Here is a 15,910-nt window from a genome sequence, read left to right on the forward strand (position 1 = left end):
TTTCCCCTTCTCTTTTAAATGCACTTTATTTTTAGAGAAGTTTTAGGTTCACAGGAAAATTGAGCAGAAAGTAGGGAGTCCCATATGTCCCTACCCGTACATACACACAGCTTTCCCCACTGTCAACATCCCTCACCAGAGTGGTACATTTGTTATAACTGCCTATTAACTTTTCAAATGCAAATAAAAATATATCATTTGTTCCATTCCTTTAAGAGACAGCATTTTTTTAAGTATATCATCACTCTATTCATCAGAGATGGCACCTTTATTAGCACTAAAATCACTAAGTATTTGGGTCAATCTATGAACTGCACTTTGCTCTGTTTATTCACAAATATGTACTGTACTGTTTTCTTTACTAAAATATTATATTTCTTGTAATATTACATGGCTAACTTCCCTTTGTTGTTCTCCTTGTCCTTGTTGGGCTCTGGAGTTTCACTTTGTGGTAAGATTTCATGCTAATTTTCCCTGATTAGAATTCATTTTGCTTCCAAAATCTGAAAAATCAGCTCTTTCATCAATTTTGTAAAACTTTAGTAATTTACTTTGAATAGTGCCTCTTCCTCATTCTCTCTTCCACTTTTCTGTAACTCTTATTAGCCATATTTGAAACCTTTCCTTCTTTCTCTCTCTCTCTTAATTTCATGTTTGTAATCTTGTTTATTGGTGTTGATTTCTAGGTAATTTCTTCAGTTCTATCTCTCAGTTCACCAACTATTTCTGAAGCTTTGTCTAATCTGTTTAATGCTTCCATATAGGTGTTAATTGTAATTACTACCTTTTCATTTCCACAAGTTACTTAGGGTTTTTTAAATCACATGGCTTATTTTAAAATTACCTTGCTTTTAAAGTCTTGTTTCTTTTGGTATGCTTGATTTTCATTTCCGGCATGTGAGAATTTCCTTACTTTTGTGTGCACACCTATATATTTAACAGGATTATTGACATATTTTTATCCAACATTTCTAGGTTTTTAGTAGATCAAAGTGTTTCAGGATATCTAGTTTTTACATCCATCAGTTTTCTAAGAACTCTTAATAGTCACACGTGAAGTCTCTTGCTTTCCAAGGCTTTATCTTTTCCCTCACTCTCTATTTTTCATCCATGCTTTGAGATCTTCAAGTCCGCTAATTAGGGTGAACTGCTTAAAAAATCATCAGCTAAAAGAGCAGAATATTATCTTTGGTGCTCTATTTGAATCTCAAAAGCTCTTTGTACAAATGAAATTCAAAAGTTCCACAACAGCCTCCACCAAAGTTCTAGTTCACCGGGTACATAGTTTGATGATTCTCTTATCCTGCCTCTGACTAGTAGGCCCCTTTAGATGAGTTGCTATTTTTCACTATCCACAGAGTCAAGGTCAAATCTCATGGCTGTGTATTTTAAATGATGAGATCGCTGCAGGCGGTGTCAGGCAAAGCACCCTCTAAACTTACTGACCTGTAGTATAAAACTTAGCAAGCTGTAAGTTCTGCACCATGAGCCCCTGGAACCAGCATGATAGCACTCCAATCTTCCTATACATCAACCTACAAGTTTAAGGATGAGAAGATTTATCCCACCATCCCAGATACTTTTTGGCTTTTTGTGGACTGAAATAGGTGAATTAAAGTTTGTTTTAAAGTTTTAAACTTTGTCTGTTTCTCCTGTAATTTCTATTTTATGAATGTGTCTATTTTATCATTATAAATAATTCTTTATCTAATGGTTATTGCTTGTTGGCTTGTATTCTAATTTGTCCAATATTAAGATCATGATTCCTACTTTCTGCTTCCTTTGTGCTTACATGATAAATCTTTACTCATCCTTTTACTTTTAACCTTTCAAAACCACTTTGGTTTTCTGGTATGTTTCTTGCGTACAGAACTGGGTTTTATTACAGTGATCAATTGTGATATTTTTCTTACAACAGGTGATGTATAAAACCTTTTACATTTATTTTTTATGACAATATGACTGGTCTTAGATATGTCATATTTTATGTTATGCTTACTGATCTTTACAGATTTTTTAAAGTTCCATTACATATATTGTTCTTAGTTTTATCCATACAGATCTTAAATATTTGGAAAGCTCTATAATTTTATAGAACTGCTTATCTCTTTATGAAAGAATAAGTAATCCTACATCTGTTTAAAAAGGGTATTTCCCTACTATGAGAAATCTAAATGTCAGCATATTTGCTCTTAATTTTTTCCTTTCATCTACATCATCAAATTTTAGTCAATAGGCCTATATTTGTAATATTTCATCTGTCCGCTTACATGGAAATTCTGACTCTTTGCACTTGCTCTGCTTTCCTTCTTTTCTCACCCCTCCCAATTCATTTTAACCATAAAACTAAGACTAAAATAAATGTAGGTATTATTGTGATAGATCAGAATTTACTTTTTATATATTAGCATAAATTTATTCAGTGCTCACCAGCTGTCCTTAGCAATACTTTCTCCAGTCATTCCTAATTGGTTGGACTTTATCCCCAGCAATTTCCTCAAAATTTAGTCACAGAAATAATTTGCTGTATGGCTTAAAAATGTTTGACAACATTCTTTTTACTTAAAGGATAGTTTGGCTCCCACTTTCTTCATTTAAGTATCTTATGATTGTTATAGATTTTTGTACTGAAGGTTATTTTGGAGTCTAAAGCCAGACTCATTTTTCTCTTTATTTGTGCACTAATATACAAAGTATTCTTATAATTAAGTCCAGTAACACATCTTGATGCTAACCATTCTAGGTCAGATTTCCCTGGCACACAATATGTCCTCTAAATAAGAATGGCAAAATCTTACATAAAGACTTCATTGAATTATAGATTTAAATATTTGTTTTGTTCCACTGTTCTGCTTTTCTTATTTGGGAACTCTATTTATGCTATTATTATTATTATTATTATTATTTCTGAGACGGAGTCTCACTCTGTTGCCCAGGCTCTGGAATGCAATAGCACAGTCTCAGCTCACTGCAACCTCTGCCTCCTAGGTTCAAGCGATTCTTCTGTCTCAGCCTCCCGAGTAGCTGGGATGACAGGCGCCCACCACCATGCCCGGCTAATTTTTGTATTTTTAGTAGAGATGGGGTTTCACCATGTTGGCCAGGCTGGTCTCAAACTGCTGACCTCATTGATCTGCCCACCTCGGCCTCCCAAAGTGCTGGGATTACAGGCGTGAGCCACCGCGTCCGGCCGATTTATGCCATTATGGTAATTTGTTTTTCTCCCATGTTGCTCATTTTCTTTCTAATCCTAAACTCACGTTTTCATCTATTCATATTATTTGCTTTTTTTTCAGTTTTATCTTCTGTGTATTTCACTATGTTACTAGCCAGAGTTTTGCCTTTGAGAAATTTCCAATTTTATTTTTTTGTGTATAGTTCTTTTCCTCCAGTATTTGTCCAATGTTTCATTAGCTCATAATTAAATACTTCCATGCTATCTGTGCTAGTCTGTTCTCACACTGCTATGAACAAATACCCAAGATTGGCTAATTTATAAAGGAAAGAGGTTTAATCGACTCACAGTTCTGCATTGCTGGGGAGGCCTCAGGAAACTTAACAATCATGGTGGAAGGCAAGGAGAAGCAGGCACCTTCTTCACAGGGCAGCAAGATGGAGTGAGGGAAAGCAGGGGAAATGCCAAATGCTTACAAAACCATCAGATCTCATGTGACTCACTATTACAAGAACAGCAAGGGGGAACTGCCCCCGTGATCCAATTATGTCCACCTGGTCCCACCCTTCACACATGGGGATTACAATTCAAGGTGAGATTTTAGGTGGGGGGACACAACCAAACCATATCACTATGTTAACATTTCTTACAACTATTTTTTTTCCAGAAGGGGACCTTGCTCCATTGCCCAGGCTGGACTCAAACTCCTGGGCTCTAGCAATACTCCTGTGTAAGCCTCCTGAGTAGCTGGATTACTTCTCCAAATTCTGTTTAGTGGTTCTTTTTCAGAAGCTACGTATGTATGTATGTATTTATTTATTTTTAACTTATGATAGCAAATTTTTAAATCTAAATGCTTTATATTCCATAGCAGTATTTTTCTGCTAAGTGCTATTCATATACTGATTAACTTATTTTTCCATGTTTTTTATCTGATACACATGCACTGATGATGTGCCAATTCTTTTGATACAGTCTAATTTACGTGGACCATCCGTCTGCAGGACACTTCCATGAACATGTGTAAAAGAAGGGACAAGGGTAATCTTTTTGCTTTCACAATCCAAAAACTTTCCCTTTCTCTATAGCTACAGAGACAGACTGCTTGCCACAAATATAGCTCATCTGTGTAATTCTTTGTGATATATCTTCTCCTTTTCTGAAACCAATCTGATTTAAAAAAAACTCTGCTATCAGGCATGATATATGTATATCTATTATTTCAAACAAATGATCTATTTTTGTAATTTAAGGTGTGCCTCTCATCTTCAGAAACTATGTACTTTCACTGATACTTCCTATTTGCTATAACTGAACTCTCTCACCACTCTCTTTGTATTTTCTCTTTAGCCTTAACAGCTTTTACCCAACCTTAGCGACTTTAAGCAGCTGATAACCATATTCTGGGGTTCATATATTTGCATCTGTCTTCTACTTGTGATAATATTTGTGATAGAGAGTACATTTTTTACTTCTTGCTGTATCATTCATACATTTTACAGGAAAAGAGGGGAAAATAGGGCATCTTAAACACCATGTTTATACAGGAAATTGTCTGTTATTTTTAATTTGGTAATGAGTTTTCATCTTTTTATAAATTTTTTAATGTGCTTTCTTGACATTTTTAGGAGGCTGCATCTTGGGCTACAATCCTTTAACTTTGTCCAGTCAATTTATTTTAATTAACTGAAGTTAAATAAGCGATCTTTATCTCTTAATATAGAAAGAGCATATGGTTCTTCATTCCCAGTATTCTGTCACCAAGTGTACTTACAGTTCCATGTACGTGTGTATGTATGTGTATGTGTGTGTGTGTGTGTGTGTGTATCCTTTTCTACAATCCTGGCCTTGTTTGAACTATTCCTTATATTCATAGCATATCTAGTCTCCCTTACTTAATTATTGCTTGGAACCAAAATTTTAGAAATATTTAAACTTCTAGGCTATACAGCTTGTTAGACATGCCTTATCTGAATTTTGTGCAGTTTTCATGATTATTACAAATAAGCGCTCTGCAAGTTTAAGTAAGCACCAATAAAAAAAACAAAAAAAGAGGTTAACAGTGAGGTTCTGATAGGAACCTCATCTAGCAGCATTTAAATTATAGTTGCACTACTTCCTTGGCTTCATTTGTAAGGAAAATATACTCTTAAAACTATATTCACACACTGGATAGTGTAGTATGAATTGCAACCATTAAGCCAGCAGTAGTTTCTTACGCCAAAAGTGTTCTTAGAAAGTATTCAAATTCTGGATTTGGGAAAAGATATGAGGTATTCTAGCATCTGTAAGTCACAAAATTAATCAATAAACCCTACTGTTAGAAACTAATAACAAATACCGACTCAGCAGGTAAGCATAAGATCAATTCTCAGAAAGACCTCAACATATACATGGTACTTCCTTGTCAAGAAAGCTTTCCTTGAAATCATTCCTATATGTGCATCGTTTTGTCTTGACAAAATATTTTATTACATCTTCAGAATAGATAATATTTTCTTTTTAGGAAGAATATAGAAATAAACTGTATTATTTAAATTGTAATCTTGTCCCATAATCTACTATTAATAAAATATATTTTATAAAAATTTTTTGCAACTTCTATCACAGAAAGCTATTATTTTCCACTGTTACATTATTCAAGTCAAATTTCATCTCACATTACATATAAAACTCATAAAAACATAATCTCAATAGTTATTTCTAGAATGCATTACGACAAATATCAACTTACTTGTGACCTAAATGCTTCAGAAAGTATCCCAGAACCTTCAAAGCTTGAACCCAAATACTTTCACTTTTAGAAGCCAGTAATTTGTAGATCACCCTAAAAAATACATAAATTATCTTTTAAAAACTTACTAATATTAAAAACAAAAACACACTATATACTTTACAAATAAATTATACATATGTGAAATATAAAATTTATCTGAAGATTTTATTCTCAGGATTATAATTCTTTGGAAAAATTAAAAACTAGCATGCTTTAATCATTTTTCTTTAAACATGTCCTTCAACCACACACTCAAAAGGGCAATGTGACTGGTGTTCATAAGTACTGCCTCCCAACATACTAAACACAATTTTCAGTTCTAAGACACATGCTTAGTTAGGCCACATCTCTTCTCTCTAAGAATTGGCCCCAACATTTAAACTTGATAACCCTATTTTCTTTCTTTTTTAAAATGTTTTTTCTTAATTTTAGTATAGAGGTGAGGTTTTGCCATATTGCCCAGGCTAGTTTGGAACTCCTGTGTTCAAACGATCCGACTACCTCGGCCTCCCAAAGTGCTGGAATTACAGGCATGAGCCACTGCACCCTAACCCTGTTTTCTTGGTATGACTAATTAGACGATAGGTAGGCACCTGCCTAGTTATTTCTCCTTTTTGCGAATTTGGAATGAGGTCTAAGAAACAATATCTCCTCTTTGCTGGGCTCTTGAATTTGACAACTGTTTAAAACAGAAACTAGAACAGCAATGTTTTGTTTCTGTTCAGAAAGGCTAGTCAACATATAGAAGGAAGGATTAAACAGCTTACAGAAAGCAGCAGAGAAAGCAAACTTGTTTCCTAATAGCCCTCCAATTCCTGGTTCCTACTCTAAGATTTTTTTTTTAACAAATATATTATACAGTTTTTACTTTAAAAGCTTGAGAGGTTTTCTCTTACTTGGAGCAAAATAGCCTCCACTAATATACAAACTAACCTATACAATCACTTCAAGTACTATATACAAGTAGGGCCATATTCATTATAATATTTGTAAGTGTTTAGACATTTTATTCCATATTTTTTCTATTAAAAAAAGCAATTTGTTTCCATAGAGTAGAAGGGACAATGACAACTATATACACTGGCAACTAATTCTAGAATATAAGAAGGTTCTTTAGGTGCTAAAACACTATAGTGTGCTTTATTTTATTAAATATGTTTCTTAAAAAATAAAATGCCATTGTATATTTTCAGGTAAAGTACTAAGCTGAACAAGAGAATCTAGTAAAAGATGCAATATAATTTTCACAATTTCAGTGATACTTACAAAGGAGAACAAATAGCTTAAAGTTAATCTCATTATTTTTAGTTTTGTGAAGAGCTTATAGTATTAAAAAAGAAGTTAGTGATACTGCTTCTTTTTCTCTTTTTTAGAGAATAAACTATTAGAGAATAATAGTTAAAGAATAAACTATGAGAATAAACTATGAGAAAAGAATAAACTATGAGAATAAGTGATTAAAGAATAAACTATTAAAGAATAAACTCTGAGAAAAGTGATCATTCCCTTTGGAACTTCTTTTTTTTCAAATCCCACATTCATAAATATCTATGGGTTAACACTGAAATCCATTTTCAAAACTTTTAGGAACCAAGATCAGTAATGAAAAAAGACAAGTTTGAGAATAGCAAAGTCAGACATGTCAAAAAAAAATACATTCAAGAAATCATAAGATACAACATTAAACAGCAAAAATGGTCTTGAGAACCAGAGTAAAAGCTCACAGTCTGGGCCAGGCATGGTGGCTCACGCCTGTAATCCTAACACTTTAGGAGGCCAAGGTGGGCAGATTGCCTGAGCGCAGAAGTTCAAGAGCAGCCTAGGCAACATGGTGAAATCTTATCTCTACTAAAATACAAAAAAATTAGTCAGGTGTGGTGGCACATGCCTGTCATGCCAGCTACTTGGGAGGCTAAGGCATGAGAACTGCTTGAACCCAGGAGGTGGAGGTTGCCGTGAGCCGAGATGGTGCCACTGCACTCCAGCGTAGACAACAGAGTGAGACTCTGTCAAAAACAAAAAAACAAAAAAACAAAAAAACCCTCACAGTCTAAAAATGTGGCTACACTCAAATATAGAATTAGAAGTTCTCACAGAGTTTCTACTTTCTAGGAATAACTTTGAGTAGCAGGAAAAAAAGGTATCAGACCCTGCCCTGGATCAAGAGAAATTATGATTAATGTTGAAACATGAAAATGTCTAGGGCCATCACACATCTACTTACATAGGGATGTGATACCGTATGAATAAGAAATTTACTTTGTTAATGAATGTTTACTTGTAATATACATTATTACTAATTAACAATAATCCTAATTGACCTGCTTAAGCTCACTATATTCAGCCAGCAAATGGTCTAAGCTATATAAGACACGTAGTTGTCTATTCCTTTCTTTGAAAATTTCCAGATACAAAAATACCAATTTTTTGGCTGCTTAGTCCAGTGGTCCGTTATCACAAGGGCTTCCTTAAGCCCAATTAGCATATCATCAGAATTAAACTGAGTTCATTCTTTTTGTTCAACTATTATACTGAACTCAATTGTATGAATTACAACAGACCAGAATTTTCCTCCCAAAATACGTCATATACAACTGTTAGCCTTTAATGGCTATTTTCTAGAATACAGACATTTAAATGCTTCAGTCATTTTCAATATTTTCTATCTAATAAGCCTATTTTTTTCATCTTTTATACTATTCTGAACCAGCTTTCTCCGCATTTTTGAAGTAGAAAAGTTGAAGTGTCAAGGAAAGGCCGTTTTTTAATCTGTGTGATTGTTTTAACACACTGGTGACAATCTGACATGCTCTGCTCATGGTCAGCCATGAGCACAAGTCCTTTTAATCTGTTGTGCTTAATCAGTTCTTTCGTACCATACATTTAAAATACTATGTAAATCCTAAAGATCTTACCAAATAGTACTCTCAATTGTAGAATCATATTTTTGATGTGTCAAAATAATAGAATTATATTTCTGCATTTCTTCATATTAGACAATCTAAGTTTGGTATCTTCCATAAGAGTAATGTGGATATCTTCAACTGATTCACTAAATTTATTAGATAATATAATAAACAAAGCAAAATCTAAGGACAAGGACACTAATTATTCAATCTAAATATAAGTTCAGAAGTGAGTGTAACTGTACTATATTATTAGATCGAACTATATGAAATTGCCATTATTTGGTAAAGTCAGTTAAATATCAACAGTAAAAAATTATAACAAGAGTAAAAAATTATAACAGTTGTTAATCACTAAATGTATAATCTTCTTCAAATAGATTGGCAGCCCCATGAATTATAAACTCAAAGTAATAGGGATATCACAAGTGAGATATGCATACAGAGATAGTGATTGCTTCTCTTTTTTTTTTTTTTTTTTTGAGACGGAGTCTCGCTCTGTCGCCGGGGCTGGAGCGCAGTGGCCGGATCTCAGCTCACTGCAAGCTCCGCCTCCCAGGTTTAGGCCATTCTCCTGCCTCAGCCTCCTGAGTAGCTGGGACTACAGGCGCCCGCCACCTCGCCCGGCTAGTTTTTTGTATTTTTTTAGTAGAGACGGGGTTTCACCGTGTTCGCCAGGATGGTCTCGATCTCCTGACCTCGTGATCCGCCCATCTCGGCCTCCCAAAGTGCTGGGATTACAGGCTTGAGCCACCGCGCCCGGCCAGTGATTGCTTCTCTAATTTGAAAAGGAGTTCTTCAGGTCTAGAAAGTTGTTATTCATTGATTTAAATGGCCAAGTAAAAAAAAAGCACTTAAAAAAGCCCTTGACAGTCACTGATATATTATTTCCAAACTGTTTTTTAAACTCTTTTTCACAATAAATCTGTGGAAATTCATTGCGTTATACATGATATAACCTTTATATCCTGCTCATCCCACTAATTAAAACTCCAGAAAAATAAAACAGAAGAATTCCTTAAGAAGCTAAATTATACGGTTAAGTTCATAAAAATACTAATTAAGAAATTGGATTTCACCTATCTACCAAGTTACTTTTCAACTGCCACAACAAAAGTTGGTTTTCAATTTCTTTTGGTCTTGGCCTCTTATTCCAAAAACATCTTTCATCTCTGTTATTTCCATTGCATTGCACTGCCACTGTCTCAGGTCGTCATCTTTATCATCTTTAATAGAGATGAATAAAATAATCTCCCTGCTGATATTGCTACGTCAGTTTGTCCTTCAACTCATGTTTCACAGTGGTGATTGTAAATCTAACAAAACAGGTATCTGAGCACAACATTTCCCCTATTCAAAATTCTTTTTCATCACCAACTGAAAAAAAAAAAAAAAAAAAAAAAACCACTGAAATTATTACCATTCTATGAACCTTCCAAATCTGGCTATCATCTCTCTCAGGCCTCATATCATAAAATTTCATTGTATCCTCTTTTGGTAAAACGTGCCTTGCTTTTTTGTGTCTTCTTGGAAAAAAAAAAAAAAAAAAAAAAAAAAAGCTCTATTCACAACTTGTAATGTCCTTACTATAGCAAAAACAATTTAATTACTCTTCTTGATTCCTGAGACTACTGTTTATACATACTTCATCAGTTTCCTGAGTATTCGAGGATCAATAGCAGCATTCTCCATTTATTCTCTTATGTGTAAGATTTTGCAATATTTATTTAAATATTCATAGGAGTTATTCTAGGAGGAACAACTGTGCTCCATTAAAGTCTAATAGTAATATCATACCTTATTCCATTTCTTTGATCAAATGCTGGTATCATTGACGCTGGGTGTTCTGACATTAAAGCCACTAGTAACTGTAGCACATCATGAATATTTTCATCCTGCATAAATCAACAAAATTGATTTAAAATTTTACTCTAAAGATTGGCTTAAATAATTAAAATAAAAGGCCCATAACATGTCCTACCTCATGCATCGTAAGTAGGTAATTTAATATACTCTGAAGTTCATCTTCCTTGACCCCTCGATCCTAATTTTTAAAAAATATTTTATTACTTTACATCTAAAATTAAAATTTTAATTTAAAAAAGATGTCAAAATAATCATTTTAAAAGAAAATAAGAGTAAGTTTAATATAGTGATATTTTAACTAAAATCCCCACACATTTCACAATTTATAGACTATATTATTTCAAGTTAATTAAGTAAATATTTAGAAACATATCAATTTTTAAGTCATTAATATTTGATTGACATTCACTATAAAAAGTTAGCATATTTTGACCATCTAAGTATTCTTATGACTATTTTCTAATCACTTACTCTTTCCTTAAAACAATATAAATGCAAGACTATACAGTATCAATTTTTGGGTACTATCCCACAATTTATTTTTATTTTCACTTTGGTTTCCTCTTAACATTTAAAACATCCTACTACAATAAAATGCGTTATGTAAGCCTTCTTAAACTGGCACACAGATCATTCTCTAGAATAAGGGTCAATTATTATAAGAATAAGGGCTCAATTCTTATTCATATGTTCCTTGTCCATTTCTGTCACATCCCTTAATAGGGAAGATTTCAGAGAGCATTTAACCAGAAGTTAGTTAAGTTCAATAAAAGTTAATACTAAGATGTGCAGAATTTTGAAAGCAATTCATCACTTAAAGGTAGCTATTACTAATTTAAGAATAATAATTTTAAAACATGCCAGAAATTCCTTTCTACCTAATATACTGTAATTCTAAATTATATAAAATTATTTTACCTTCAGTATGAGCTGTTTCAGAAAAAGTAGCATAAATGCCCTCAGTGATATAATTTCTTTTTGTGATGGCCGGGGACCATCTAGAACAAAACAGAAAAAAAAAGTAAAAATAAAAAATACAAGATATTAAATAAGCTAAATGCAATTATGTTGGGATACCATGGCATTCTTGAATAATTATATGTATTTAAATTACAACATTTATATTAATGTTATACAATTTTAATAATATGTGAGTATCCAAAAATTAGCTTTCAAATTTTTGGCAACTTCAAATTATTTACTGAATGTCTGATTTTGTGGAAAAAAGAACTTTTTAAAAAGTTGTAATATATTAATATCCATTTATAAATGTATAATCCTCAACTATTTATATTAATACTTTAATACTTTCTTGTTTTTATTACATTAATAGGTTTTCCAATATGTCTTCCATTCTCAATTAAATTTGTCTTCATTTAAGGACTCTCTCCATTTTCACCCCACACATTATTTAACAAAGCACAGAAAAAATGACACTCTGTTTTATTGTAATTATCTGCTTTTCAGCAGATTTCTTCTATGTCACTTGTATACAGAAAATACATATTATTGAGGGCATTTAAGAAATGCTGTGTCAATAAGTGAAAATGAGCATAAAATATTAAGATGTGCATAACAGTTCTATCATAATGTACAAATTTTAAAGTAATTTCAAAATATCTAATTATTTTAAAAAATGAAAATATAATACATGTAATATGCATAATATACAATAAAGAATACTTTTAAAAAATGAAGCTGGCTTCATAAAAATCCTTTAACATTAAGCCTTTCTTGTAGCAACCAGTATTTATCTACTGCTTGACAAGTTTTAAAAGCATAATCCCTTCATGTATAATTTATAGCATCTGCTTATTCACTTAATATTTACATGAAGATTATTACATCTGCAAGCAAGTTATTATCCAAAAAATCCATCCCACCTATTATAATAAAAGAAATATCTTCCCTATTTCCCAGACTGCTCTCCACCTTTTATTGCCCCACTGCCACCAAGATGCACAAAGTACTCTTCTCCTCCTATTGACACTGGTATTACTTTAAAAAAACTTTTCATTGTAAAATATTGCCAATGTACAGAAAACATACATGAACAACTTAATGAATTATCATAAAATGAACACCTGTATAAACACTTCTTTGGTCAATAAATTGAACACTGACAGTAGCCTGACAGGGAAACCCATCAACCACTGGTATGCTGGTAAAGGAATTATCTGCAGAGTGGAGGGATGAGGTCCTGATTTTGAGCATTTATGTATTTCTGATTTCTATCATATTAATAATAATCTGATTTCAAGTTCAAGATACCAACAGTTTAACAAACAGCTCATAAAATTCCTGAATATCTAACAACTGATTGTGGCCCCATCCTGCCCTGCGTGCCAAAGCCCTCACCATGCTCCAGACCTCAGCTCTGTGCCACATTCCTTTTCCTGATCACATCCCCATTCCATCCAAAAACACACAGATACTGCCTTAGTAATAATTTCCTTATTCTTACTTCTATTTCTGCTACCAATTAATAAAATTGGACCAGTTTTATAACATCTCTGTGCCTTAGGTTTGTTTTCTTCTTCATTGTTAGGGTAAGAATAATACTACTGCTTGTCATAGGACGTGGTGTGAGGATAAAATGGGTCAACATATGTAAAGGAATTAGACTAGTACCAGGCCCATTTTAATCATAAGCACTCAAATGTTAGCAATAATCACTTTTATTGTATACTGCACAATACAAACAGCATGCTGCAAAGAAATATATACATATTTGTGTGCTTTGTGCTTGACATAAATCCATTTCTACAAAATAAAATACAAACCGATTTATCTAACAAATATAAAATTGAATGAAAAAACAAATCCCCAAATAACACTATTTATGTAACATACAGAAGCTAAACAATAAATTAGTAATACATACATAAATAGTAAAAGAGCAAAGCATAGTAAAAAAAATAATAAGCACCCAAGTAAAGAAAAGAAATAATGTAAAATTTGGGATGGGGTTATTTCTATGACAGGGAATAGAAAAGAGATGTGATCACGCATGAGAATATTCAGGCTCATTGGGAATGTTCTGTTTCTTAAGCTTAGTGATGTTTAAGTGAGGTTCATTTTATATTTATATTTATATTTATAACATGTTTACATATTACATTGATATATGTAATTATACCACTTTGTGTTCATGATATATTCAAAATAAAGCTTTGAAACACCTATGTGTGTGCATGAGTAAGCTCATGTTTGTATGAGCAGAGAAAAGGCAGTAGAAAGATATACAAGACTGGTAACATTGGCTAGCTGGGAGAGTAGTAACATTTTATTTATAAACCTTTGTATTATTTCACTTGCTACCATAAATACATATTACCTGTCCTATAATACTTTTACTATATCTCAATGCTTCTACAGTTAACTATATAAATCATAATTTAAGAGACAAAAGTGTTAAGTCATAGTCAAAGCAAAAATATCCTACTTCTCAAGGTGAGTGCCTACACATGAACAGTTCTACGAAAGTTAGTGTCGTGCAAATTATCTTTAGAGTGTCCTTAAAAGAAAGCATTTGTTTAAAATGGTATTGAAAAATGCTGTCCTTTAGAAAACTACATACTTCAAGTCAGAACCTTACATTCTACTATATAAAAAAAATTAATTTCAAAGCATTAAAATGTTAAAGTAAAATAATTATTTAAATGACAAAGAAAAATAAACGCTCATTCCACTTTCCTGTCATTTTCATTTAAAATATATGTACTGGTTCTCTTCCTTTCCCTCTCTTTGATGTAGCTACAGCCAGTGAGGCCTCAGGGGCAAGGGTTCTATGGAAGGAGCAGAGGCTCTGGTGATCCCCAGGGTCTTACAGAGCCAAAGAGGCAAGTGAGTCTGGAAGGACTTCCAGGGTCAGGCCAAGGAGACAGTAGAGGTCAGGAGGGTGGCCAGTGCCAAAGAAACAACTGGGGCTGAGGAGACAACAAGGGCCATACAGAGTTAAATCTGAGGGTATGGTTACAGATGACTAGCAATGTTAAAGCTGAGAAGGTTATGGCGTATATATCAAAACACTGGTTTTACAAAGTAGAATAAGAAAATATATAAATGTATTAAAAACAATAGAAGCAAGATTTCTCACTATTGAAGAAGAAAGCTGCAACTTAAAAAGTTTGAGGCTAGGTTGAGCCATGTGGCTTTGGACTGGAATTGAAGGTACTGCTGTGAACTCATGGTTTTAATATAGATAAATCAGTTGAGATATACCTATATACATAGATAGGAACGTCATTTCCTAGATCTGTCCACTAAGAGTATGTAGAAGCAAAGACATTCAAAAACCAAGAAGCACACCTCACATCCAGATCTTGGTTCCTAAAAACCATATCCACCAAGCAAAGCAGGGCTTCTTGGAAAAATGGCTAATTTCAGGGCTGGGATAAGCAAAGTGTAGGACAAGTCAGAAACATCTTGTTTCAGAAAGTAAGAAAGTATTAAAACTTATGGGCATTTGTCCCATAATCCATGTGAAGGGTCCTACTGGCCAAATCTTGAGCATTAAAATAATGATACAACCCAGGAGACAGAGAAACCACAGCCCTAGGACTAAATTCATCAGGCCACTTGTTTCTGTAAGTTTCACTAAAACAAGCCACACCTATTCATTTACATGCTGTCTGTGGTTATTTCTGCAATACAATGTCAGAGCTGACTATGCGCAACAGAGACATTATGGCTCCCTGAGCCTAAAACACTATGTGGCCCTTTGCAAAGAAAGTATGCCAACTGTTCATATAACATATTGAATACATGAGTCCATACTGATATAAAAGATGTCAGATAGATAGATAGATAGATAGATAGATAGATAGATAGACAGACAGACAGACAGACAGACAGAGTGGAGGAGTAAAACAAGTTCTTCCTCACAGCAGATACGCCAACTTAATTATGTCTTAGAAAACATCATCATTTGTCAGTCATCACAATAAAGATAATTTCTAGTAAGAATCATCAACGAACTAAAACAAGTAAACTTGGTTGAAGAACAGGTTATTTATATAGTTTCAATGTATTTCTCCACCAAATATTTATTAATTACCAAAGAGAAGGGAGTGATTTTTAATGAAGAAACCTGGAAGATAACACCTTAATCAAATGTTTAAAGTTAACATCACTTGGAAAAGGACAACTCAACATCATGTGCCTCCTTGACACAATACAAGGAGA

The 15,910-nt window shown here is 33.2% G+C and overlaps 1 protein-coding gene across 5 annotated transcripts in view; it reads right to left on the bottom strand.

Moving 5' to 3' along the window:
• The window catches only part of LOC105486020 (neurobeachin), a 747,447-nt gene that overhangs the window by 562,146 nt on the left and 169,391 nt on the right, over positions 1 to 15,910 (bottom strand). For 4 of the 5 annotated variants that reach the window (XM_011748656.3, XM_071081644.1, XM_011748658.3 and 1 more), the window contains 4 exons: positions 11,642 to 11,721; positions 10,839 to 10,901; positions 10,655 to 10,752; positions 5,910 to 6,002 (listed from right to left, as the gene is read on the bottom strand). In XM_011748656.3, coding sequence (XP_011746958.1) covers positions 5,910 to 6,002; positions 10,655 to 10,752; positions 10,839 to 10,901; positions 11,642 to 11,721 — 334 coding nt within the window. The remainder of the gene's footprint in view (positions 1 to 5,909; positions 6,003 to 10,654; positions 10,753 to 10,838; positions 10,902 to 11,641; positions 11,722 to 15,910) is intronic. The other variant, XM_071081645.1, reaches the window with a different exon arrangement.

The sequence above is a fragment of the Macaca nemestrina genome, chromosome 16, assembly GCF_043159975.1.
Source record: "Macaca nemestrina isolate mMacNem1 chromosome 16, mMacNem.hap1, whole genome shotgun sequence".
Classification (NCBI taxonomy): Eukaryota; Metazoa; Chordata; class Mammalia; order Primates; family Cercopithecidae; genus Macaca; species Macaca nemestrina.